Below are 27,068 nucleotides of genomic sequence, written 5' to 3'. Positions count from 1 at the left end.
CTACATTGGGATAAGAAAAGTGAACCCCCCCCCATAAACAGTTGTCAGTGGAACAAGTGTTTTGCAGCCTGTTTGACAAACTCTTCTTCAGCGCTGACCATGCCTGCATAAAAGGCCCCCATTGACTGAAATGGAGCCGTATATCAAGTCTTGAGATTATCTGTATGTGATTTTATTTGTCACCATTCATGGGAATGGTTACAATATGTTGCCAGCATTAAACCAAATTTTTTCATCTGGCCTGTAAATGGCAGAAATGGTTTGGTTAGTGTGGTTTAACTTAGACCTAGAGATGAGTTATTAACAGTTTTGTTAAAGTTTAACCTGTACTTTAAAGAGGTACAATTCCAGTTATGAAGCTATACAACCTTAAAGTGATTTATAAATTAGGTGTGAACCCGGCCGCAAATTAATGTAATTTCTGAACAAAAACGAAAACCACAAATAAAAATGTTTTACTCATCTAGAAATGCCTGTTGCTAGGCGGTCCCACAAAATCTGCCTTTGGAATCACCTAGGATTCTGACATCATCTCCCTCTAATGCTCCTGGGAAATGTGTGTCATCATTTCCCAGGATGCAGTGTGCTACCCAATTATCACTCCCCATCCAAGACTTCCAGGAAGTAAGTGGAAGTGCTTGTGGGCTTCACAATGCCCACAAGCAAAATGACAACGACGTGAACATAGTTTTATAAACTATGTTTTTTGAATAACTATGCGGAGCGGCGGCGGATTGTAAAATAGTAAGTGACCGGATTTATATTATAAAAACGCAGGATGAAAGAAGGACATACATTTAAAAAATTCTAATTGTGGTTGAACCCCGCTTTAAGCTTCTTTATGTATATTTATGTATGTGATGTAAACATTGAGAAAATTACAATTTTTTTTGTTTTTTTTGTTTAGATCTCCGAAGATTATTGAAACCAGACACTTGAGGTTTTTTTTCCTGGTAAGTCAATTAGAAATTCCTGGATATATCTTTTTCTGTATAGCTCTGGGATCAGCTTAAAGCGGAGTGCCACCCAAAAATTGAACTTCCACTTCCGACATCGCGGGCACGCGGGACAGGTAAGTGTATTTTTATTAAGTCAGCAGCTGTAGTATTTGTAGCTGCTGGCTTTTTTTTTTTTTCGCAGGACCTCCGCTTTAAATTTGGCTTTTTTTTTATCCCCCATAAACTCCTTCATTTAGTCATCGCCAGGAGAAATAATTTGTTTTAAACTAAATCTGCTGGTACAATATGACATTTAGCATGTTATTTTTTGGGGGAGGAGCGAGTACCCTGTTTTTACGGGCACCCAGCTCCCACGTGCTCCGCAGCGCCAGAAGGAAGTTCCTCTCCCCTCGCTCCCTGCAATCTTCTGGGACACGTCACAGGTCCCAGAAGATTGCCCGGCCATTCGCAGTGCGCATCCGGCTGTGAAGCCACAGCCAGAAGTTCAGTTAGAATGCTGACGCCTCTGAGAGGAGGGGGGGAGGAGCGAGGCTTCCTGCACCCGCATCTCTGGATCGTGGGACAGGTGAGTGTCTGTCTTTATTAAAAGTCAGCAGCTACACTTTTTGTAGCTGCAGACTTTTAAATAGGTGGAACTCGGCTTTAAGGTCATCACAGAGGACAAGGGGGCACTAGAGGAAAAAATATTTAATCTCCAAATACGGAAAGGTTTATTCACAGTAAGAGATGTGGAATAGACTCCCTCCAGAGGTGGTTCTGGCCAGCTCAGTAGATTTACTAAAGTCCTAGATTTTTTCCTAAAATGTACACAATATAACTGAGTACTGACATTTTTAGGTAAAGTTGATCCAGGGAAAATCCGATTGCCTCTTGGGGGATCAGGAAGGAATTTTTTCCCCTGCTGTAGCAAATTGGATCATGCTTTGCTGGGGGGTTTTCACCTTCCTCTGGATCAACTGTGGATATAGGATTGTGTACCTGTATATGGGATTGTATTTTTTTTTTTGTTCGAACTAGATGGACTTGTGTCTTTTTTCGATTGACTAACTATGTAACTAAGTAAGCTAAAGTTTTTTTTTTTTTTTTTTTTTTTTTTTTTTTTTTTTACCTTAATGCATTCTCTGCATTAGGGTTAAAAAGGTGCATCCCCCTACATACTTGTCTTAGCCTGATCTCGATCCAGCGCAGTGGTTATTTCGGCTCTCTGCCTCCTCATTGGTTCAGAGACAGTTGTCAATCATAGCCAGGGGGAGCGATCTCGATCCAGTGCTGTGCCCAGGAGCAGCAGTTCTCCTTTCTCTTCCCTTCCTCACTGGTCATTGGCTCCAGCTACTGTCAATCCAATTCAGTGATGAGAGGGCAAGGCCGAGCTGCACTGTATGTCAATAGATGCAAACTTAGTTGAGTATATCTTGCTTCACCAGGTGAAAAAAAAAAGATAAGCCATGCAGGATAAATTAGAATAAAGGGGTGGGAATTTAAGGATAAGTTCACCTTTCATAAGGTGGTAAACCCATATTCAGGGTGTAACCTGTTACGAAAAGATCGCCCCCCCCCCCGATCTGACAGCTAGCTAGCAATTTCTCCCCCCACAATTAAAATCCACAATCCCCTGTCACAATTAAAAAAAAAAAAAAAAGAACGTGGCCGAGCAGGGCTCCACCCACCCAGCCACGTTGCTCATTCACGGTCCTCTGTGAATGGAAAACTGCAAGTCCTGACAACCTTTGTGGCTGTTGGCTTGTAGTTTTCAATGTACTACCACGGCGCTGTGGTAGTTCTTCCTGTCAGATTGTATGTGCTTGCCTGTATGATGTACAGATACACTGACAGGTCTGCAGGAGACATACATGGCACCAACAATCAGCTGATCGCTGGTGCAATGCTTTTTTTTTTTTTTTTTTTTTGTTAAAATGTGAACTTATGCTTTTAATTATATATTTAACCCACTTCCGCTTTTCAGAATTACCCCCTCCCCACCTTTCAGGGGTAGGAGGGAGCAGATACCTTTGTAATTCAGGTATTTGCTCCCACTTCTGGGCATAAGTCGCCTCGGCGACCTACGCCTCTCCCAGCGCCTATTTCGTCCAACAGTAGCTGCTGACTTTAAATTACATTATTTTTTTTTTTGGCGGAACTCCGCTTTAAGTGCTACTGCCTGAACTATTTTGTTCCCTTGTTAGTTTCTGATATTTGCAGATATGTATTTAAAGTCTGTTCTAATTTTCAGCAGATGTCTTATTTGTTGTGTGTAATGTGCCTTGCGGGGGTTGCTGGTCATCTGCACTCAGTTCAGTCTTGTCATTGTGAAAGGTCCCCCCAAGCTATGTACAGTATGCATACCTGAAAGTGATTGTAGGTGGGGTGCACTTGCTGTTATTTGCTTATACATTTGTATATATAATATATCATATTTTAGTTTTTTTTTGTGATTTTTTTTTTTAAAGAGTTCTAAACCTGTCTTGACCTGTTCCCACCTCTTTCTATTCACTGGGGAAAAACCTGATCCCTCATATTTTATTAGGACCTTTTAAACCTAGGTGTTTGTTTATCTTCCTAAATGACTAGTCTTTTACTGGTGTGCCAGCACAGGTCCTGAATCAAAGGAGAAACTTGGGAAATCGCAATACACTTTAAAAACAGCCCCCAATCTAGCGGTCAATACAATATGTACACGCAAAGGGGAGCACCAGTGTCCCCTCTGAAGTGTGACACTGCACTAACAAAGCTGGCCTGCCTTGTTCTCCATAATGAAATGGTTTAAGCTGATAAGTAGAAGCTGAGTCACTGCTGTGTGTGGTATCTTTCAGGGTGGCAGAAATTCTTAAATGAAATGCGAACTTTGTTTCCAAGAAACAGTGATGACATCAGGGTAGTGAATTTTAGAAATTAATGTTATTTGCGATTAACTACATTTTGTAATTGAACCAAAGCAAGTATTTAGCACTGAAGTAGGCAGCTGTATTCATACCATGGGTCAAACATTTAAAGGACCTGTTCATGCAAAAAACATTTTGTGTGATTTGCTTTTGTGTCATGGACCACTTGGCAGCTTTTTAGTAGAAAACATCATTTTTTCTGAGAAAATACATGGAGATATTTTAAATTTTTTTTTAATTTTGCATTTCCCTACAGAAATCCATAAATGTTTTAGCACAGGCAGTGACATTACAGAATAGTTTTATTAAGATGGGTAAATCGCATTGCATGAGTGTTTACACTGCTGGCAATCTAAAGCCCCATACTCACGGTCTGACTTTTTGACAACAAATTTCAAAATGAGCAGGTTTTCAAAAAAAATCAGACCGCGTGTACGCTCCATCAGACAAACTTTTTTGTTTTTCATCGGACAAAAGTTTGCTCTGCAAATGGACAAACTTTTCGGCCACAAAAGTCCTACGTTGCAAAGTCCTATCGTGTGTACAGAAATCCATCGGACTTTAGTCCAAAGTACAACTACACATGCTCGGAACCAATGCTAAAATCAACCAACAATAGCAGAAGTTGTCCAAAGGGTGGCGGTAAAGAGCAGAAAAAGTTTGATGGAAAAAGTCCTGTCGCGTGTATGCTTTACAAGTTCACGGCCAACGCCCTTCAAACAAAAATCCACTGAAAAGTTTATTTGAAGTCCGACCGTGTGTATGAGGCTTCACATTGACAACTGCAGCAGATTGCATGGACGCAATGCAGGGAAATGCAGTGAATCTTGTGCGTTTCTCACATCACATCAGTTTGAACCAGGGTTCAGTCCTGTAAGTTACGAGGTGGGACCTCCATGGATAAGACATTTTTTATTATTATTTTTTCACCCCAGCCCAGACGGTGCGGTTGGATTGAGATCTAGAGAATTTAGAGCCATCAACACATCAAGCTCTGTGTTCCTCAAACCATTCTTTTATTTATCAGACCAGGCCACCTTCTTCCATTACTTCTGTGGTCCTGTTCTGAATCTCACCTCCCCATTGTAGGCACTTCTGGTTGTGGACATGTCGGCATGGGCACCCTGAGGTACAGTAGCTCTTCCATTGGATTGGACTACACGGGCAGCTCTTCTCACCCTATGTGCACCAATGAGCCTTGGGCGCCCGTGACCCTATTGCTGGATTTTTTTCCCTGCACTATGTATTTTAGGTCCTGACCACTGCAGACCAGGAACAACCCACAAGAGCTGCAGTTTTGGAGATTTTGGGACCCAGTCATGTAGCCATTACAATTTGGTCCTTGCCAAAGTTGCTCATATCCTTTTGCCAGCCCATTTTTTTTATTTTTCTGCTTTTAGCCTATCCATTTCAAGGACAACATGTTCACTTGCTGCCTAATATGACCCATCCACTTCCAGATGCCATTGTAATAAGATAATCAATGTTATTTACTTTACCTGACATTGGGTACAATGCTGTGGCTGATGGGCATAAAAAATTGGAAAATGTTACGTTTGAATTTTTTAATTCATGTTTGTTCTATGCAGTAAATTGAACCATTGGTAGCTAGAAGAGGGTGAAAAAAATAATATATACATGAGGTTTTTGATATAATATAACCTGTTTTTATACTGAGGATCTTTCTGCCAGCAAGATCCTGCATATACACATCCGTAAATTGTCATGTCCATGTGCTTTACTTGTGTATCCTGGTGACTGATGTTTTCAGGACAGAAAATCTGTTGTACTTTTTGATGCAACAGGAGGTTATTGGGATTCTTCCAATGGGGACACTGGTTTCTGTGACAAAGGTGGAATTTCCTCTTGTTTTCTGGTATATGTATAGAACAGGAGGTGAGGTGATATCTCCTCAATGGGATTTACAATGGTTCACAATGCCGTTTTTAATGCTTTTTGCAAAAACGCACTACCGTCCAAGAACCGCTGCACGACTATTTACGTCGGCAGAATGGCACGGCTGGGCACAGGCACGTACAGGTACGTCCCCTTTAAGATGCCTAGCCGTGTAGAAGAATACGTATCGGCCTAAACTGAGAATATATATTTTTTTGGGGGATATTTATTTTAGCAAAAAGTAAAAAATATGTCTTCTTTTTTTTATTTTTTTATTGTCGCTCTATTTTTGTTTATAGCGCAACAAATAAAAACCGCAGAGGTGATCAAATACCACCAAAAGAAAGCTCTATTTGTGTGGGGAAAAAAAAAGGACGCCAATTTTGTTTGGGAGCCACTTTGCACAACTGCGCAATTGTCAGTAAAACCAACGCAGTGCCAAATCGCAAAAAGGGGCCAGGTCCTGCATATTGGTCCGGGTCTTAAGTGGTTAACATGGTTTCCTATGGGACACTTTCACGTTTTTTTTGTCCAGCAACTGCATTTTTTGGAAGGGTCATGGACTTTTTTTAAATGGGGGGGGAAAACTGTGCTTTTTGCCTCGTTTTAAGTATTTTAATCTTCCCAACAACAGAAAATTTACCTCCCTGTACTTTTTTTTTTTTTTTTTTTTTTTTTTTTTTTATTGTGCCAGAAAAGGAGCTGTAACGTTTTTTAGTACATACTGTATGTGTGTGTGTGTATATATAAATTATATACATTTTGGGTGTTGTATACTATGTGGGGTTTGTGCACGTAGTGCTTATAGCATAGCACCATTTAGCCTTGCGTGCAGTTTTTGCTGTTTTCTTTTCATTGTGGATTCAGTGGAAATCCATTCATTGAGGTAGTATTAACAGAGCACATGATTTATTATGGCTGATCAAATAAATACAATAACGTGGCTCAGCTATTTTAGCGTATTACTTCAATGTGTTTTATCTTTTGCAGCATTTTTTTATTTTATTTTTTAACTCTGTACCACTGGGAAAGCTTTCCTCCCTTTTTTTTTTTTTTTTTTTTTCTTATGCTTACAATAGCATCACACACAAGTTTAGATATTTTCTAACGTTTCAATATTCACCTTTTATTGTATAAAAACAAAGGCAGAAGTCCCAAGCATCCAAGTGATCCACGGACCAACACAAATAATGCGTTTCACAGCAGATATGGTTGTTGCGTAGTCATAGCTAAAGTGCTACACATACATACAGGTGTGTGTGTGTGTGTATATAAATATAAATATATATATATATATATATATATATATATATATATATATATATATATATATATATATATAAAATTTATAACAAATAAGCTAAAGCATATAAGATGTTAATTGTCAAAATTGTGAACATTAAGCTGCAGATATCGTCAGCCATTAATTAATAGGAACATCATCACAGAGAATTCTGCATTTCTATGTACCGGTATATAAAACAAAAAACACACACATGATCGAAAAACACAAAAAATATATGAAGCAAAAAAACATCTTTGTGTAGTAGAAAAGACTTGTATGTAATAGAGTAAAAATATACATGCACAGACACGTACAATGAAGAAAAAAAAGGAGAGACTCTTCCTACTACCAAATGTATAAGTGTCGGTGTATGCAGCTCAAATATTTCCTCCCACCTTTAGCCCCCGTTCACACCTAGGCGTATATATACGCCTGTAGTGCGACGCCGCAGCCGCACCCTGTGACGCTGGAGGGATGATTTCACATTGCCCTCTATGGAGATGGTTCACATCTGCACGCTGAACGCCGTACGCCGTACGCCTGAAAACAAGTCCCGGACCTTTTTTTCAGGCGGCGTTCGGCATAGGAGATGTGAACCATCTGCATTCACAATCGCTGCGTTTTGTCGCTGCAAATCGCGGTACAAAACGCCGCAATTTGTCGCCGCAATTCGCGGGACAAAACGCAGCAATTTTGTACGCCAAGGTGTGAATGCAGCCTAATGGAAAGTGTTTGTTTTAATTTGGAAATGTATATATTTGGTTCTCCAGTTCTTTTCAAAGGTGTGTGTGTGTGTGTGTGTGTGTTAGGGATGAGCTTGGGCTTGCTCAGATCTTTGTCTGAACCTGCCAGAGCTATCCTTCCAAAAAGCTGTCACTAATTGCTGCTAATCATAAATGGTCGAGGCATTTCTTCATTTCTTGGCACACACCCACACATATATATGTGTGTGTGTGTGTGTGTGTGTGTGTGTGTAATATATATATTCATTCTCTCTCTCTTTCTCTCCTCCCTCAAGTACCACTGGTGGTGGGGGGGGGGGGGCCTTCATAATTTCTTTCACCGGGGCCCTGAAGTTTCTAGTTACGCCTCTGCTACAGACTAAGACTGGGATGCCATTAAAGTTCATGTTTGCGTAAAAGCGGGTGTCCCAATGTTTTTGACAATATATATACACACAGACACACTACGTCCAGAAAATAATGAGAACGTTTCTATACTCGAAGGGCTCTGTGAAGGGAAAAGCTAACCAAGGTCACAAGGGGTGGGGTGCTAGGTATTTCATTAGTCGCATTCCGGCCCTGTCAGACCTGAGCCATTCTTTTTTTGGTTACACCCTTTTCAAGTGCCTCATATTAAAGTGGTTGTAAACCCTTACAATCTACTTTTTACTACAGGTAAGGCTTGCCTGTAGCTACCCCGGATATCTCCTAAACCTGCACAGTTTAGGAGATATCCCCTGTATCAGCATGTGCCGATGTCATTGGCACATGCGCACTGAAGCAATGCCACGAATAAGCTATTATACGGGGGCTTCGATCTGAGGCGATGCATACTAGCTCATTATGCCTTTTTGTCTTACAACCACTTTAAGAAAAATGCAAGCGAGTTTGGAACAGTGGTACGTGCTAAAATTTTGTGTGAAATAGGGTAAAAGTGCTTTAGAAACTTTGAAAATGGTGAGAGAAGCTGCACTATTATCTGCACAAGGCCTTCAAGGAAGGACGAGAAGGTGTTGAAGACTAACAATGATCAGGACAAAGCTCTTCATCAAAAATGGAACAGAATGTGCATTCACTGAGGTCTGTTCCCAACCGAGAAAACCGGAATTGCCAAGTCAATTGTTCATGAAATCGTGACTCGGGAATAAGCGATGTTACCCCCTTTTATTCATCTCATGACTGGTTTACTTTAAAGCCATATGAACATCTTGCCATTGGTGTATTTGTTAGGCTAAAATCTAAAAAATGATCAGCTAGTTCTTGGGTAAGATTGACTCTTTTGAATTCAAGCAGTTTTTAGAAGATTTGCTTCACTAGGAATTGAAATGTAGTTTATTATAACATTGAGGCTGACCAGTTCCAGTTGTACATTTTATACTTAAACCTTTGTGCATCTCGTGTTTAGTCAGTCCAAGCCATTAATCCTTAGTGCTGTTCACACTGAATGGCAAATCTTTAGCATATTTTATTTTGTAGCTGGCAAAGCACATGAGCCTTTCTCTTCTAAGCTGGGTGGTGCAAGTTGCTGTTTTGGTTGCAAGTATTCGTTAAATTGCCTAGTGTTTAGTGTTGTGTGCAGTGAGCTGTAAGTTAGTCACTCGAGTTCATTGAGCTCATCTTTTTTACCAGGGAGTGTGTGCCAGGTGTATATTTAGACACAGCTGATGTGCTTTAAACTATGACTTCTCTTTGCAGAGCTCAGTTGGGATTCCGTGCAGGATCAAGCTTGTGCGTTTGTGACCAAATAGAACTTCTAAAGAAGAAAAAACCTGAACATGGCTGAGAAACAGATTAGGTAATTGAGCACCAAACATTGACTTCACTTTGAACCTTGGTTTTCCAATTAAAAAAATTATATAAAGGCTAGGGGATTAATTAACTTATTTTTGATGAACAGTATTAAATGCTGTCCATTTGATCTATTCAGATTTGATGCGACTAATTTTATAACTATTTAACTATATTTATTGTAACTTTGTTAATACCAAAATCTACAGCTGGCTATCCAGGAAAACAATCCTTAATATGTGCTTCTGGTAGAGTTTTTTTAATCTGGAAGTCTTATAGACTTCAGACTTCAGATGTGTAACAGTGTAGAGCTTCTGAGAAATATTTTATCCTACTTTCCCCCCTCAGTTTGCCTGCCAAGCTCATCAACGGTGGAGTTGCCGGAATCGTTGGAGTGTCTTGTGTTTTTCCAATTGATCTGACCAAAACTCGCCTTCAAAACCAGAGGCAGGGCCAGCAAGTCTACAAAAACATGTAAGTGGGATTGGGCTGGGATAGATTTCTTTACTTCAGTTACCAGAGTGGTACGTAGCAGTACATCTACAAATGCTAGAGATATACTTCAAATTGTATTAACAGATTATTTTTTTTAATCCTATGGCTTCTCCATTTCAGATGGGACTGTTTGGCAAAGACTGTGCGATCGGAAGGTTATTTTGGAATGTATAGAGGTATGCAGTTTTTTTTTTTTTTTTTTTTTTTTTTTTTCCCTTCTAGCAATACATTCATCAGATACAACTCAATAGTAAACCTGCATTGTATGGATTTGCTGAAAAATGCACTTTATTTGTAAGAATTGGTTGTATTTGATGATTTACTAGCTGGTGCAACAATTTTATTTTTATCTGCAAATACACATAAGTTTGCTAGCTGCAATCTAGCTGCATTTTTTTTCTTTACTAGTGCATCCTGGTTTCTGTTTATGTACATTGCCTTGAGAGAAGCCTGTTTTTGTTAAATATGCTGCTTTAATAATACAATGTAATATTACTGCTTGCTTGTTGCTAAAGTGTATTTTCCCCTTATTAATTTGGGGCCCCTTTTGGGAAGCAGAGTAACTGTGTACTGTGTATAATATGATCTAGCCAAAACCTCACAGCTACATATTTATATATGTGATAAACCTGGTACTGTAAAGACATATCCCACAGAATATTTTTAGTAGGGACAATTGCCAAATTATCTTGAGATTATCAAACATAATTTTCATTGGGTCCCTCTTTTTTAATTTTATTTATGGGATCAAATTCTGTGGTTCATAGACAAGTAGCATTTTATTTTTACATGCCAGTATGTTGTGTAGAATGTTGTTTGTTGCATCTGTTTCTTTCATATTGCAGACGTATCGCCGTGGATTTTGAGGGCTAGCCGATGTGGCGAAGCCACGATGGATCATTAAAATGGGTCTTACAGTACTACAATTGTAATTAGGAAAAACTTTTCTGTTTTTTTACTTTCCCTCTTCATTTTGAGGATTTTTACAACTTTTTTTTTCATATATATATATATAAAAGTTAGGCTTTCTGTTTCCTGTTACTCTTCTTTTATACATACTTTCCCTTATTCTTCAAGACAGTTCATTGAAAGACCTAGCATGGATGGTATCATCCATATATAGTTGTTCTAATATGCTGTGGACCTGTACATGTGTTTTGAGAAGCATTCTTTTGTACAGTAAAAATTATTGGGAATCCTCTTGGAATAAACTTAAGTATACTGTTGGCAGTGTTAAGAAGTAACAATGTTTAAATGCAGTATTCTTGGCATCCTGTGGTAGAGATGCCATTTAATAAAACTTCATGAACAAAATGTTAAAGGAGAAGTCCAGCCTGAGCTTTTTAGGCTGGGCTTCTATGGGTCACAGGAGTGCGATTTTGTTTTGCTCTCATGTGACCAGTTTTCAGTGGAGAGCGTTTCTGAAGTCTGCTCTCCACTGACGTCACTGCTAAAAAGTCAAGGCAGCGCGTCATCCCGAATTCCAAAGTCGGGATCCACCAGGTCATCTGGACTGATGGTAGTCTCAGCTGGCTAAGACGGCCACTCCCCGCCCCTCCACAGCTCCGCACTCAAATGAGTATGGAGGATCAGAGCAGGAGAGATGCTGACTGACAGGAAGAGTGTGATATGATGGGAAACCCCTTTTTGAACAAAGACCAGTTAAAATTATAACTAGTTAATGGTGAGATGGCTATACAGCTAGATTCTGTCAAATCAATCGTAGTAAGTTGCTTATGTTAGTGTAAAGGGGATGGCACTGGTAGTGAAGAATCTGGTGATGGAGGTCAAGATGTAGTGATAAAAAGCATAAACCTGTAGATTTTTAAATGACCGTTTTTGTATGAACATACAGTTCATCTGATGGTTTAATGAATGATGTTGAAAAGTAGTTTAACATTTTTATTTGCTTTTAACATTTTATTTTGGAATGAATGGACTTTTCTGAACAAAATCCACTGTTATTTCCATTCTCTTGGAATTTTCTTTGGAAAACTCTAGTAGTATATGGCCAACCTAATAAAACATGATCAGTGTAGGTGCAGTATGTGAAATGAATGGAGGCAAAAGCACTAGATTTAGATGAATTGTAGCACAAGTTTGGTGCACTGGGTATATCTGAAACTATTGTCCATTGCAGAAATTGGCAAAAATTGGAGATTTTATAAAACAAAAAAACCCTAGAGAAGCATTCATTTGTTAGCTGCAGTGAAGACAGATGGAAGCGTGCAGGGTGAACAATGTTTAATACAATGGGGTCTTTGGATAGCCTTCGTAAGGGCAAGCTTGTGAAGTATTTTTAACACTGCCAACTGTACATTCAAATTTGGGTGGGTTTATTCTTAATCATTTTTTTTATTTTTTTTTTTATGGAATTTCAATAACTGTCTTCTTTTAAAGTTTCTTTTAAAATGCTCATGCATGATCTGTTATACTTTCTGTTGCATTCTGCTGTTTTTCTCTTTCCCTCTCCCTGTGCTCTGTCCTGTGTCATCTTTCACTGCTCAAAAGTATGGTTTCTTGTTTCTGACAAACCTGTATGCATGAAGATGAAGGCTTGTTTGTGGCTTTTGTAACAGCCGACCATATACATACTATGTTGTAGAATATAAATGGTCTTTGAGTCTGTCATGCTGTGTACTACCTTGCAAAATGCATTTAATTATAACCTTTAAATGAATGCACATACTGCACTCAGAGCGGCTTTAAATGACATGCTTTGACATTCATGTACATAACTGTAATAATTAGACTTTTAGCTGACAAATGCAAACTGTACATGTGCAGTTATATTGCCTTGCACAAGGATATGTTCCTAAACACTTATTTAACAGAACTGATATAGATTAAAAGTACAATGAAATTCCTGGCCATCATGGAGCTGTAAATATATACTTTGAAATGACTGCCATTTTATGTTCTGGCATGACATATAGCCAAAAGCACTTCTGTTTGTTTCTGTCTTACACAGATGTTTTATCTGTCTGAATAGCAGTTCACATATTGTTTCCCCTGTAGTGGCTGTTATACTGTATTCATGCCACAATTTTCTTTTTATGGAAATGCCATTACTCAAAGGTCTTGAACATAATTTTTTTGTTCTTTTCAGGTGTTGCTGTGAATTTGACTCTTGTAACTCCGGAGAAGGCTATTAAACTGGCTGCCAATGACTTCTTCAGACACCATTTGGCAAAAGATGGGTGAGTCTGCATCAGAAATCTGTTGTAAAACATTTGGTATGGTAGACTTTGCGTGCAGTTTTGATTAGTGGCACTAATACTATAGGGTGAAGTCTCAATATTACCCTTTCTGCTTAAAATAGAACTTTGGAGAGTATAGGAGGTTCTCCAGTGCATTGCTAGCAGCTGAGTTTAGCCCCACATACTCCTAATCCAAGAATAACTTGACAGCTTTACATTTTCAATGCACATTTCACTTTAGCTAAAAAAAATTGTCCAAGAAAAAAGCAGGGTTGCTGGCTTTTGGTATTGGCAGCATGGAAACGACCATAGTCTTTAAAACATTGTAATGGTTTAACAACATAGGCTCAATTCACAAAGCCAACACATCATAACAAGGATGCTTTATTTTTAACAGTTTGAGTTTTTAAAATTACAATCACATAGCAAAATGATCTATATGCGTAACCACTTCAATACACGGCACTTACCCCCCTTCCTGCCCAAGCCAATTTTCAGCGCTGTCACTTTTTAAATGACAATTGCATAGTCATGCTTCTTTCTTTTCTTTCCTTTCTTTCCTTTCTTTCCTTTCTTTCCTTTCTTTTCTTTTCTTTTCTTTTCTTTTCTTTCTTTCTCCTCCCTTTCTTTCTTTCTTTCTTTTTTTCTTTTTTTTTTTTTCTTTTTTTTTTTTTTTTTTTTTTTTTTTCTTTCTTTTTTTTTTTTTTTCTTTCTTTCTTTCTTTTATCTTTCTAGTTGTCTATTTCTTTCTTTCTTTCTTTCTTTCTTTCTTTCTTTCTTTCTTTCTTTCTTTTTTCTCTTTCTTTTTTTTCTTTTTCTTTCTTCTCTCTCTCTTTCTTTTTTCTCTTTCTTTCTCCCTTTTTTTTTTTTTTTTTTTTTTTTTTTTTTCTTTCTTTTTTTTCTTTTTCTTTCTTTCTTTCTTTCTTTCTTTCTTTCTTTCTTTCTTTTCTTTTCTTTTCTTTTCTTTTCTTTTCTTTTCTTTCTTTCTCCTTGCGCATAAAAAATTTAAACTTGTGTCTCTGCAAGTTTCATCAGGTTTTCTGCACGTATGATGTGAGTGAGGCCTTAAAGCCAAACTAAAGGGAGCTATACTCGCCTCTCCTCCAACAGGCTCTAGACCTCGCTAGCATCTTCTATTTTCAGCTATCTTTATTGGCCAGCACAGGATGATGCCACTCCTGTGCATGAACTAGTCATCCCACCACTGTAAGTACACCTGTGTATAAGCTGCAGTTTGCCATAGACTTCTGTTATATCCTGCAGGTGTAGTGAAAGTGCACCAAACCCTCAGGTAATAACAGAAGTCTATGGCTCAGTGCAGGTAACCCGCAGGTGCACTGCGCAACACCTATGGATCAGTTTGAAAGCGGCCCAATAACCACTGCAGAACAGAGATGTCTAAATCTACATGGTGATTTTAGTAATAAACTTACCTTTAATAACAGTCTTCCATTCGAGTATCGCCTGATGTTGCTGTTCCAGGCAGAGTGTATTTGGTATTGGTCTGCCTGTGACAGGAGCCAGTGCTATTCAGGAAGCATTGACTTATGCGGCTCTGCTCCGCAGCCACTTGCTTCCTCTACCGATAGCTTAATTCACAACACTGATGCTCTGGGATGGCGGATCGGCGACCTGCAATCTGGGCTAGCCAACCAGCCATTCCAAAGCAGAAGGTCGCGGGCCACCTTCGAGGGCTCCGTGGGCCACTGGTTGAGCACCCCAGATTAGAGGAAGTAAAGTCTTCCTCTTTAACTTTACCAACAGGTAAACCTATAATGAGGCTTACCTGTAGATACTGTAAATATCTGCTAAACTTACACAGTTTAGGAGATATTTACTATATACGCTGCCGCCGACGTCATCGGCACATGTGCACTGAAGGAACAACATGCTCGTGCCATTTCTTTAGGGCCGGTGCCGTGACTGGCGACACCTGCACGCATGTGCAGGACTGACATCATCGCAGCTCCGGCCAATCACAGCGACGGAGCCTGCAAACCCGGAAGTAACTCCAGGAAATTAATTTTATTAATTTTATTTTTTGGAGGTTTACAACCTCTTAGAACTTGGCTAAAGTGTGGTTTTCCATGTTAAAACTACTCACCCGTAACCCCCCCTACTACTTGGTTGCTATAGATCTGTTCACACGTGCAGAGCTTCTACATCAACAAAGTAACTACTGGAAAGCAACATGATTGTACTAGTCTTATTCATAGCAGCCTAGTTTGTTATAAGGCAGATTACATTCACACCAGGGGAATTGTAGCCTGCAGAAGATTACATTTTTTTATTCTTAATTAATAAACTTGCTTGAATGATCAAAGAAGATTGTACGCACATAAAGTATGCATCATTAAAAAGATATTGGAAATGAAGCCAGCTGTACAGCAAAGCAGACATTTTTCAATCTACAGCTTTCTTCTTAAAATCTGTCTACTGTAATAGAAATAATGTAGCTTTTTTTTTAAAGGCTGCAACGAACCAGTCTGTGACCTACATCCTAAGATATTTGATGGCCACCTATCAGATGAACTTGTCGTCAAGTTGTTCACCTCCCTAGGAAATTGGACTCTGTGTCCATCTGTTAAGAGCTTTTAGATTCAACTTCCCAGGGTAAAAATAGTATCTCCCAGATGAAATTTTCCTTGTGTGATACTTTTGTATCCTAAAGATAAAGTACTAAGAGAGTATGTTTATGAATATGATTAAATGTTTTATTTATTTATTATAGGAAAAAACTAACGTTGTCCAAAGAAATGCTGGCAGGAGGTGGTGCTGGGACATGCCAGGTTATTATCACTACACCAATGGAAATGCTAAAGATTCAGCTACAGGATGCTGGGAGACTCGGTAAAAGTTTAATCACTTGTTAATATCCATTATCTGTACTGTATATAAGCAGTTGTTTTCCTAACCAGTTTGGTAAAGCTACGTTCTGCTTTGTGAATGAATGAATGAAAAAACTTATAGCGCGGCACATGCAAACTAAATCGCCTCTGGGCGCTTGTTGTTCCTGTCTCTCTTGACATCAAAAGAGATGAGTTTTGATCTTTCTTCTGAAGGTCAGGTGGTTTTCCTCCAACCGAATGCTGGTTGGTAAAGCATTCCATAGTCTGGGACCTTGGAGTGCAAATCTTCTTTCTCCTTTGGACTTGAATTTTGGCTTTGGGTATCTGGAGCAGATTTGTGAGCTTTTATCTTTTCGCATAGATATTGCGGAGCCTTCCCATGGATGCACTTATGCGTCAGACAGAGTGCTTTAAAAGCAATTCTGTCTTTTACTGGCAACCAGTGAAGGGATCTTAACGAAGGTGAGATTGATTCCCACGTTTTTTCCACAGTCACAAGTCTGGCGGCCGTGTTCTGAACGACTTGCAGACGAGAGATTAGGTACTTTGGGAGTCCGAGGTAGAGGGCATTTGCATAGTCCAGTCTGGAGTTCACAATTGTTCCCACCACGACTGCTATGTCTTCTTTAGGAATAAATGGAATAAGTCTGCGTAGTAGGCGCAGCAGATGGTGAGATCCGCTGACTACTGACCATATTTGTACGTCCATTGTCATGTAGGTGTCGAAGATGACCCCGAGACTTTTGACTTTGGAGCTAGGGGTGATGATTTGGCCCAGAATGGGCGGAGGTGTCCAGGTTGTTGCCAGTTGATTCTTACGACTGGCGTGAAACAGGAGAAGTTCTGTTTTGGAACTGTTGAGTTTAAGGTAACTCTTTGTCATCCAGTTTTCTATCAAAGAGAGACATGTCTCTAGACTGAGATGATGATCCTTTTTGTTGCAGATGCGAAAATACAGTTGCATGTCGTCTGCATATGAGTGATAAAGTAGTTTTTGGCTACTGATGATTTCAAAGAGAAGGCGAAGATAGATATTGAACAGCACCGGTGACAGAGGGGATCCCCGGGGGACTCCGCATGACACCGTGCGTTTTTCAGAAGTGAAAGGTCCCAATTTCACTGTTTGTGATCGGTTTTCCAGAAAGGAGGAGAACCATGATAAATCACCTTCTGCGACTCTGGCTACTTCAGCTAGCCGAGTCAGTAATAGTTTGGTCGACCGTGTCGAAAGCTGCGCTTAGGTCCAACAGAACCAGGAGACAAGATTCTCCTCCGTCTGCGACCTCGAGGGTGTCATCCCATATTTTGAGCAATGCTGTTTCCGTCCCGTGTCCGGGACGGAAACCCGATTGAAATGGATCAAGTAGATTATGGGTATCTAGATGCTGTTGCAGCTGTTGTACCACTACTTTCTCCATTACCTTGGAGAGAATGTTTAGGCCTGTTATGGGACGGCGGTGAATTGGGTCCTTGGGGTCTAGGGTGAATTTCTTCAAGATGGGTTGGATTGTGCCCTCTTTCAACTGCAAGGGCACTATGCCTTCCTTGAATGACTGGTTTATAAGCTGCGTGATAGGCGGTGCCAGGATATCGGCACATTCCTTCAGCAGTTTAGTGGGGATGATATCATTAGGCGCTGTGCTGTTTCGCAAAGTATCAATGATATTTTTAGTGGCATCAATGGAGATGGGTTCCAGAGTGAACTTTGATTGTAGAAAATTTCTATGGGTGTTGTGTGAATGATTGATTGCATGAACTAATTTGCCTTTGTAGGTGTGTTATGTTTGATCATAGCGAGGTACTTGTTTTACTCCCTTTTTTATATATTTATGTATTTTGATCTCTAATCCTATGATCTAGCTGTATATGTTGGTTTTCAAATTAAAGAACTAATGTTCTGGCTTGTTTTCCAGCATCTTGTCAGAAGTCTGTTACAGGGATACCGAGCGTTCCTCATGGCACAAAACATTTAAATGCCATTCCTGTACTATCAAGAGCTTACAATGTTGGACCTACTTTAATAGCTCACAAGATGTCTGCTTCACAAATTGCTGCTGAGCTTTTCCGTAATGAAGGTGTTAAAGGACTTTACAAAGGATTGGGTGCAACCTTATTGAGGTATATTTACCAGCTGGAAGTAATATCATTTTCTAACTAATGATTGTTGAAACAGTTGTGAGTTTGATGTCATTAAAATATGTAGCTCTGTTCAGACAGTTATGCAATTCAGACACCATAGCCAGGTATTGCCCATTTATTATTCTTTGTTTACAGTTAAAGGATAAATTCAACCTTTTCGTTAAATGGTACACTCATATTCAGGGTGTAACATGTTACAGATGCAGCAGCCCTTGCATCCTCCATTGTGACAGCAAGCAGAGGATTTTCTCTCCGCACTCGCTGTCGCAAATTGGAGAGTTTTTCTTTTTGGTTGTGCAGGGCTCTGTCCATCTGGAGTTCTGTGAATGTGAGAACTACAAGTACCGACAGCCTTTTGCAGCTGTTGGCTTGTAGTTCTCAATGAAATTAGGGATGCACCGATATATCGGTAGCCGATACATATCGGCCGAAAACAGCATTTTTGGGTCCCTGCCGAAACACATTAAAATTGCCGATAATGAACTTTGTGGGCGGGACCATTTCGTTTACAAGGGGGCACAGTTCGAATACATACACAGCCTGCCAGACACACACGCTGGCCGCCAGACATGTACAGCGCGGGCAGCGGCACTGTACAAATTGCGTGCCGACTGCCGATCGCGCTCCACCGGATTCCTCCTAGCTTCATTTCCTGTTTTTTGGACTCCCCCTATGGGGGAGTCTTTTGGTCTAGTCCAGCGGCGTGACGTCACGGCCGTAGGTGAGGGAGAACTCGGTGCGCTGGGCAGGCCAGGTGCTGTGTCGGAGCCTGTGACACAGAGTCAGACTAATCACACTGCCTGCCTAGGAGGAACCTAGTAGCAGCGTAACCTGATAAAATAGTAAGCACTAGCAGCACAGAACTTGTATGAAATGAAGATTTAACTTTGTTTGTGTTAAATGGCTGGATTCGGGGGGGGGGGGGGGGGGAGTGGTAAACTAACTGAGACTGACCAGCACTTTCCTAATGAAAAAATGGCAGATAAAAAAAAAAAATTATCTGCTATTTTTTCACAGTGGCACAGTGAGGTTCCAATAATGTTTTTTTTTTGGTAGTCAGAGAAGGCAAGCATGGCTCAATAACTCACAAACGTTTTTTTAAAAAAACGTTTGTGTGTTATTGAGCCATGCTTGCCTTCTCTGACTACCAAAAAAAACATTAATTGCAGCCTCACTGTGCCATCATACGTCGCCACTGTGCCATCATACGTCGCCACTGTGCCATCATACGTCGCCACTGTGCCATCATACGTCGCCACTGTGCCCATCAAACGCAGCCACTGTGCCCATCATACGTCGCCACTGTGCCATCATACGTCGCCACTGTGCCATCATACGTCGCCACTGTGCCCATCAAACGCAGCCACTGTGCCTATCAAACGCAGCCACTGTGCCAACACACGTCGCCACTGTGCCCATCAAACAAAGCCACTGTGCCAACAGACATCGCCACTGTGCCCATCAAACGCAGCCACTGTGCCCATCAAACGCAGCCACTGTGCCCATCAAACGCAGCCACTGTGCCCATCAAACGCAGCCACTGTGCCCATCAAACGCAGCCACTGTGCCCATCAAACGCAGCCACTGTGCCCATCAAACGCAGCCATTGTGCCAACTCACGTCGCCACTGTGCCCATCAAACGCAGCCACTGTAACCAATTATATACTATTTGTGTCAAATTTTTTAATAAAAGTTTGGATTTTATTATATTGAATTGGAGCTTTTCAATTCTGGTTATTTTAAATCAATGAAGCTAATTAAAATGTCTCATGTAATACATACAATTATTGAAAAAAAAATTGAAATAGGGGGAAAAAAGAAAAGTAATTTTCGGTTTCGGACTGAATTTTTTTTCGTTTCGGTTCTGAAATTTCCATTTCGGTGCATCCCTAAATGAAATGATAGGGTACTGTTGATGGCTGTGGCCATTTATTGATGCTTTCTGTAAGTGTGACCGTACTAGCAGACAGATACGCTGACAGTCTGCAAAAAAAATGTGCATTTATCTTTTTTACGAAGGTGAACTTATCCTTTTAAAGCAATACAGCTTAGTCAAGGCTGTAACTTGATAGGAAGGAAGCAGCAGCAGGCCATCTCTGTGCTCTCCAAAAAATGTTTTTAAAAAAAATTAAACTAGTGCTCACCACAACATCAGTACATAAAGGGCAATGAAATCATAGTTTGGGTTTCTTCAAGACAGACTCCGGAAAAAGACTATAAATAATAGGCAGCATTCCAGACGGCTAACTTTTTGATTTTCGTATATTTAAAAAAGAAAGCATCATATAGAGACATGAGAGTACATACACAAGATCTCCCAACAGTTCCTCTATGTAGACCAGTGTTTCTCAATTCCAGTCCTCAGCCCCCCCCCCCCCCAACAGGTCAGGTTTTCAGGATTTCCCTCAGATGAAAAGGCTGTGGTGATTACTAAGGCAGTGAAACTGATCAAATCACCTGTGCAAAATAATGGAAATCCTGAAAATCTGACCTGTTGGGGGGGGCCTGAGGACTGGAATTGAGAAACACTGATGTAGACAAAGGCAAACTCTAGGCTACAAGCATTACATACATTTTAATTAGTACAGGGAGGAGATCCAGGCTTAAAGTACATCAGTTAACAAACCTCAGTACACATTAATGGCGGAAAAATAGGATTTACTAAAACTGGAGAGTGCAAAATCTGGTGCAGCTCTGCATAGAAACCAATCGGCTTCCATTAATTATATTCGGCACTTTCACAATGGGGCATCGGTGGTAAAGCGGTGCTTTTCTGTCATTTTTAGCTGTGCTTTTCTGGCGCTTTCAATCATTTAGCAGGCTCTGCCCCAGTGTGAAACCAGGAGTGACAGGAGAGGCGCTTTGCAGGAGCTATTTTTATCGCTATAGCACCTGTAAAGTGCCTCAGTGTGAAAGTAGCCCTAGGGGGAAAAATGTTTTGGTAGTGAAAACCCCAATCAGAGCATAAGTAACCAAAGTGGCAAACTTGCACTGATCAAATTGCATTTTGGAAATTGGCTAGAAGAGTTTTATTTTGAAGAGATTTGTTTTGATGCAAATCCACAATACGTAAAAAGTCAGAGCTCTAGAATGATATGCATTAGGCTCCATTCACACCTTGGCGACAAAACGCCCCAAGGCCGGACGCTCGTGCCGCTGGAGGGGAGAATTCCCATTGCTGTCTATGAGATGGTTCACATATCATAGACGCCGTACGCCTGCCGCCTGAAAACAAGTCCCGGACCCTTTTTTTCAGGCGGCATTGGCGTTCGGCAATGGGAAAGATTTGTTTAAAAAAAAAAAAGTTACACGAATCGCGGCAAAATACGCCGCGTACGCGGCGTTACTTGTCGCGGAGGTGTGAATGCATACTAATTGTACTGGGTCATTGACTCATATATTGTTAAGGACTTTGAAACAACCAACTGGCATGTTCAAAAGAACATGTTTTCTCAGTACAGATTTTCTTTAAACAGCGCTGGGAACGTTGTCACTTTTGTGGTTGAGTTAACAAAATATGTAAATAGATTTTTATACTAATGTATGTTGTTTGTTTTTTTTTGTTTTTTTCTCTCCCCCCTCAATGACAGGGATGTTCCTTTCTCCATGATCTACTTTCCATTGTTTTCCAACTTAAATAAACTGGGGCAGTCCTCTGTGGATGGCAAGGTGCCTTTCCATCATTCATTCTTTGCGGGCTGTATTGCTGGCTGTACAGCAGCTGTTTCTGTCAATCCTTGTGATGGTAAGCCCTCTTTTTAGACATTTGACAAGCTGTACTCTTTCTATTTTTAATTGTGCATGCCTCCACAAAATATACCAGCCATGAGTCTGTGTACATGTATGTTTGTACACTATGTACGATTTGATCCATATTGCAGGATTTGGATTCTGGGCTTTATTCTGAGCATGTGGGTCACTTTTATCCATGTTTCCTTTCAGTAATAAAGACACGCCTTCAGTCTTTGCATAAAGGAGCTAATGAAGAGATGTACACTGGAATAACAGATTGTGCCAGGTAAGGAGAATATGCTGATCGTTTTTAAAACTGGGTGCTTTTTTGAAAAGGTAGTATTTGTTTTTTTTGTTTTTTTTACTGCTTTTTTCTATAGCATGCATGGAAGACCCTTACCCAAAGTTCTTAAAAATGCTTGAAAATGATAAACGGTCTATAGGTGTCTATAGTCTTGCAGCACCCATAAAAGTCAGTGCTCAATGAAATAAAATAAGTGGATGCTATAGATGTCCTCTTAGTAATGATGCTTGATTTTTAGTCACTGGCCTGGGAGGTGGAGAGGGGGGGGGGCATGTTTGTCAATAAAGAGGGAACTACAGATCTGCGTCTGTGTTAATGGCTCAGAGTAGTGAAGGAGGTGATCAGTCTGACACAGCCTACAGCTGGCATTTAGAAAAGGAAACGTCAGCAGTGGTAGCCTGCATATTTGTATTAGTTCAGGCTTCCTTTAGGCTTCTCTAGTGATCTTCTTTTTTTTTTTTCTAAATCTAATGGCAATCTTCTAAGACTTTACTTTAGGGCTAGTTCATGCCACATGCAGTGCAGTATGGTGTTTTTTTTATTTATTTTTTCCTGCATCAAAAACACATGCAAAGTAGGTTATATGGTTTTAAATTGCATAGTTCACACTAGTGCTTGCAGTTCCAAAAAAAAGTAGAGCATGCTGCATTTTTCCTGTACTGGAACGCTGGAAAACACATTGTAACACACACATCCTTTATTATTTAAGGTTAAGGAAAAAGAGGGGGAAAAATGTACTGGACTGCATCAAAAACGCACTTTTCCATATCATAAAACGTGCATGCAGAAAATCTGGAATTCATACAGACTGCGTTTCTATGATGTGAACTGGCCCTTAGATTTATGTTCAATTATGTAGTGCAAGGGCCTGCCTGATTGCATACAAATTTAATGTGTTCAGGTCTGACCTCATATTATATGGTTTTGGTAAATCTAAAGGAAAATTGTATAATGTTTGGCCAGCCACACCCATAGCATACACACGCTCAGACTTTTCTGCAAACTTTTCTAAAAATTACCCAACATCACATGTTTTTTCTGCTCTTTACCGCCACCCTTTGGTTAACTTCTGCTATTGTTTGTGATTTTAACATTGGTTCTGAGCATGCGTATTTGCACTTTGTCCAAAAGTTGGTTGGCTTGCTGTACACACAGTCAGACAAGGCACCATCTGACTTTTGTTGCTGAAAATTTGGTCCGTTTGCAGACCCAACTTTTTGTCGGATGAAACCCGAAAAAGTTGGTCCGATGGAGCAAACACATGGTCGGACAAATTAGAAAACTTGCAGATTTTGAAGTTGGTTGGCAAAAAGTGTGACCGTGTGTATGGGGCTTAAGATTTGCCAAGGGAACCAGAACAGAAAAAGATGGGAATCTGCAACAAAGTGTGTTTAAAACCTTTCCATTGTTTGTTTATAGATTTCCAGTTTTTTTTTTTTTTTTTTTTTTTAACTAGAGTGGAGTTTCACTTTAATAAAAATTGATGGGATCAAAAAAAATTATCCTAAAAGAGTTTGACACTTTCCTAACTAGGATTTCCTTTTACTGAATTCCATTTTATTTTTCCCTCTATTTACAGGAAGATTTGGGTGAAAGAGGGTCCATCTGCATTTCTGAAGGGAGCGGGGTGTCGTGCCTTGGTCATTGCACCTCTCTTTGGAATAGCACAAGTTGTATACGTCCTTGGTGTTGGAGAAGCTGTTCTAGAGTTTGTATAGTTTAACAGTTTAACGACCCAGTAACTCAAGCATTCCACGGGACTAAAAACCTCATGAAGAATGGCTTCCACTATGTTGGTGAGGTTTTGGGATATTCAGATGAACCTGAATTTGTTGGAAAGCTTTCTCTTGGCACTAAATTGATTGGGTCTCGGTATCCTCTTCTTTTGTAGGTTCCCCTAGTCTGTTTTTTGGCACTTTTCCACAAACATTTGCACCATTTAGCTGAATAGCACTTTTTTCTGCAGTGATGACACAGATGGTTTAGTAAGGGAAATATATATTGATGAACATTCCCTTTTTTCAAGTTTGGTCTTTGGGTCATTTCAACGTTGGTAGTAATGAGATGGATTTTTGTAGGTCAAGAAAGTTGGTAAATCAGAAATGTTGAAGTGTGTTTTGGCTATCTCCAAACACTGTATTTGGATGATATACAGTATAGTTACAGTATACATTGTAGTTATATTGTATTTCTGCTTCCATTTGCGATCTATAAATGCAGCTATGTGGAATATAGTGATCACGCATGTTCTCTTTTTTTGGGGGGGGGGGGGGGTTGTGAAAACAAAGGAGTTACTGGTTCACAGGGGCCAATTCTATTCTGACATAAGTATCTCACGGTGTAAATGTTTAATGGCGGAACTTGGAAATTCCTTTGGGCAGCTACGAGGAGAGTATTACGGTTTAAATCGTACATACTTTGTATATATTTCAATGTCTGGGGAGTATTGTCTTCACTAAACTTAAACACAGATTGGTTGATAAATTAGAATCGAAGTCACAACTATACAAGTATTGAGTGGCTGAACAATTGTAGTCCTGTTGGCAACTGGGACAAAGTACATGGGTGCTCTGTGTCCATGGCAGTGAGACTCGGTTCAGTTCCAGTTAAGACAGCATATGTATACTGGAAGGGTTAACTTGATGTGAACAAAGCTGTGCACAAATGCAAGTTCAGGTAACGCCTCCCTTCCCTGGCTGTCTAGCTGCTCTGGAACTTGAAACCTCAGCCATTTTTTATTACAGCTCCGAATCTTGATACATTTTTTATATCAACACGTGTTTTGTATATGCAGTTATCAGTGTTTTTTTTTTTTTTTTGTTTTTTTTTCCTACCTATTATTATGTGTATAAAGAGGTGCATTTTGTTTTGGATTTCATATTACCACAAAAGTATATATTTTTTATCTTATTTTTTTTTTTTAAATGTATAACTTTCACCAGTTTCTGGCGGAACCTTTTTTTTTTTTTAATATAAATGTAGCCAGACCGTGGCGCCTAAAGAAGAAAACGCAGGAGTCTGATATGTTGGCAAGCAATAAAGTTTAAACTGTAATGGTTTATACAATGAAAAGACAAGAATCTGTACAAGCCAATAGAGTATGGACTACTAAGATCTACTAGTGTGGCAGTAGTTTAAAAAAATGGCACTTACAATAAAATCTTGTACTGTATAGATAAGCATAGCTTTCATTCACATATTTAATGCATTTCATTCACCCCCAATGCGTGTTCGATGCCTTTTAAAAAAAAAAAAAAAAAAGTTTGCAAGGACAAAGATAAACCGTTTTTATTGCAGAAGAGGAACAGGTCTCAAAAGTTCCTTTCTGCAGATCTTCAAATGTACACTAACTAAAATTCAGTTTTATAGAGATTAGCAACCCTCTAGTACTGGTCGCATGATCAAAGCCTAGACATATGTTGACTTGTGGCTATGGTCTGGTTCTGTTTATTTTTATTTTATTTTTTAAATTTAAAGCACTGTATATCATTAAGGTTTTACAGTGCTTTTTTATTTTTAGCTGTTATACTTTTAAAGCATCCTATGTCAGCCCCTGCATGTATTTTGTGTTTAAAGAAAAAAAGAAAGTAAAAGCAAACTATAACAGATCAGTCTGAATATATGCATTGTATGTTAAATCATAAAATTATGTTTGGTTTCTATTCTCAAATGTAATTGCCAAAAAGCCTTGTACAAACATTGAGAATATCGGATCAGCGATCGTTCATTTTATCGTTTTCTATCTTAAACTCCCTAAAGTTCTTGTACGAATACAAGTGATTATAAAGTATTATTTAATTTCCGGGCATGCGTGGTCTTTGTCTTTTGCATTTTTTTCGGACAAATACTGTAATGATTACACGAAAATCATACATTCTGGTATCATATGAGAAAAATGTTCGTGTTTGTCCCTTCAAATAAGTTTGCATAAACTGTTGTGATTGACTCTCAAAATTTGTGTAAGAACGTACAGATTATTGTACGATCGCTTAGAAAGCTGCATTTTTTCATCCAATTTTCTCATTGTGTGTACTAGGCATAATACCACAATTACTGTAAATTATTGTTACATCAGAATAAAAAAAAACCCCCTGTAACACAGGCTTTTGCATGGCAAAGTGGCTGATGTGCGAGGACCTCTTGTGATATCGTACATGAAATATGTCCACGCTGTGTCACCTTGGAATGTTTAACCCCTTACATTTTAAAGATCTACTGGATGCTGTTTTTTTCAAAGTTAACGCTGTGACTTGCTTTTTGACCTGTATTGTTGGTGTTTACCTCACACAGCCCACACATCCTTTTTTTGCCTGTCTGAGCGGTAAAATAAAGAGGAAAGTTTGAATTTGAGGTAGATTTTTCTATTCTGTATTTTGTTGATGTATAATTCCCTAGATAAAATGGTAAAGTTGTAATAAATTAATTGATTAGAACACTTTTCTGTAACTTGTAACCTCTTGTCTAGAATGGACTTACCAGCACTGTACCCATTTTCATCTTTCATTGCATTTAAGCTGAACTTCAGGTATACATTTTATTGCATAGTTACCGTATTTATCAGCGTATAACACGCGCCGGCATATAACGCGCACCCCAATTTAAGAGGGAAGTTTTAGGAATTTTTTTTTTTTTTTTTTAATTTTATGGTCAGTGTCCATCTGCAGCCTAATATGTGCCCATCTCCAGTCTATGTGTCCATCTCCAGCCTAAATGCAGCCTATGCGCCCATCTTCATCCTAGATGCAGCCTATGTGCCCATTTGCAGCCTCACCATCTCTCGTGGAGTGAGGGAATCACAGAGCCGTCATCTCCTGTTCAC

At 39.5% G+C, this 27,068-nt stretch overlaps 1 protein-coding gene across 3 annotated transcripts in view; it reads left to right on the top strand.

Annotated features, from left to right (window-relative positions):
- The window catches only part of LOC120927005 (mitochondrial glutamate carrier 1-like), a 31,541-nt gene extending 6,026 nt beyond the window's left edge, over window positions 1-25,515 (top strand). The window contains exons 2-11 of one of the 3 annotated variants that reach the window (XM_040337383.1): window positions 908-953; window positions 9,437-9,536; window positions 9,878-10,003; window positions 10,145-10,200; window positions 13,134-13,224; window positions 15,956-16,074; window positions 17,987-18,191; window positions 21,804-21,958; window positions 22,156-22,231; window positions 23,829-25,515. In XM_040337383.1, the coding sequence (XP_040193317.1) occupies window positions 9,517-9,536; window positions 9,878-10,003; window positions 10,145-10,200; window positions 13,134-13,224; window positions 15,956-16,074; window positions 17,987-18,191; window positions 21,804-21,958; window positions 22,156-22,231; window positions 23,829-23,967 (987 nt within the window). In that variant the 5' untranslated portion in view covers window positions 908-953; window positions 9,437-9,516 and the 3' untranslated portion in view covers window positions 23,968-25,515. Of the gene's footprint in view, window positions 1-907; window positions 954-9,436; window positions 9,537-9,877; window positions 10,004-10,144; window positions 10,201-10,241; window positions 10,953-13,133; window positions 13,225-15,955; window positions 16,075-17,986; window positions 18,192-21,803; window positions 21,959-22,155; window positions 22,232-23,828 lie in introns of those variants that run through there. The other 2 variants (XM_040337384.1, XM_040337385.1) reach the window with 2 other exon arrangements.
- The last annotated feature ends 1,553 nt before the right edge of the window (window positions 25,516-27,068 follow it).

The sequence above is a fragment of the Rana temporaria genome, chromosome 2 (genome assembly GCF_905171775.1).
Source record: "Rana temporaria chromosome 2, aRanTem1.1, whole genome shotgun sequence".
Taxonomy (NCBI): Eukaryota; Metazoa; Chordata; class Amphibia; order Anura; family Ranidae; genus Rana; species Rana temporaria.
Note: the sequence above shows the minus strand (reverse complement) of the source record. Positions and strands in the feature narration are given on the sequence as shown.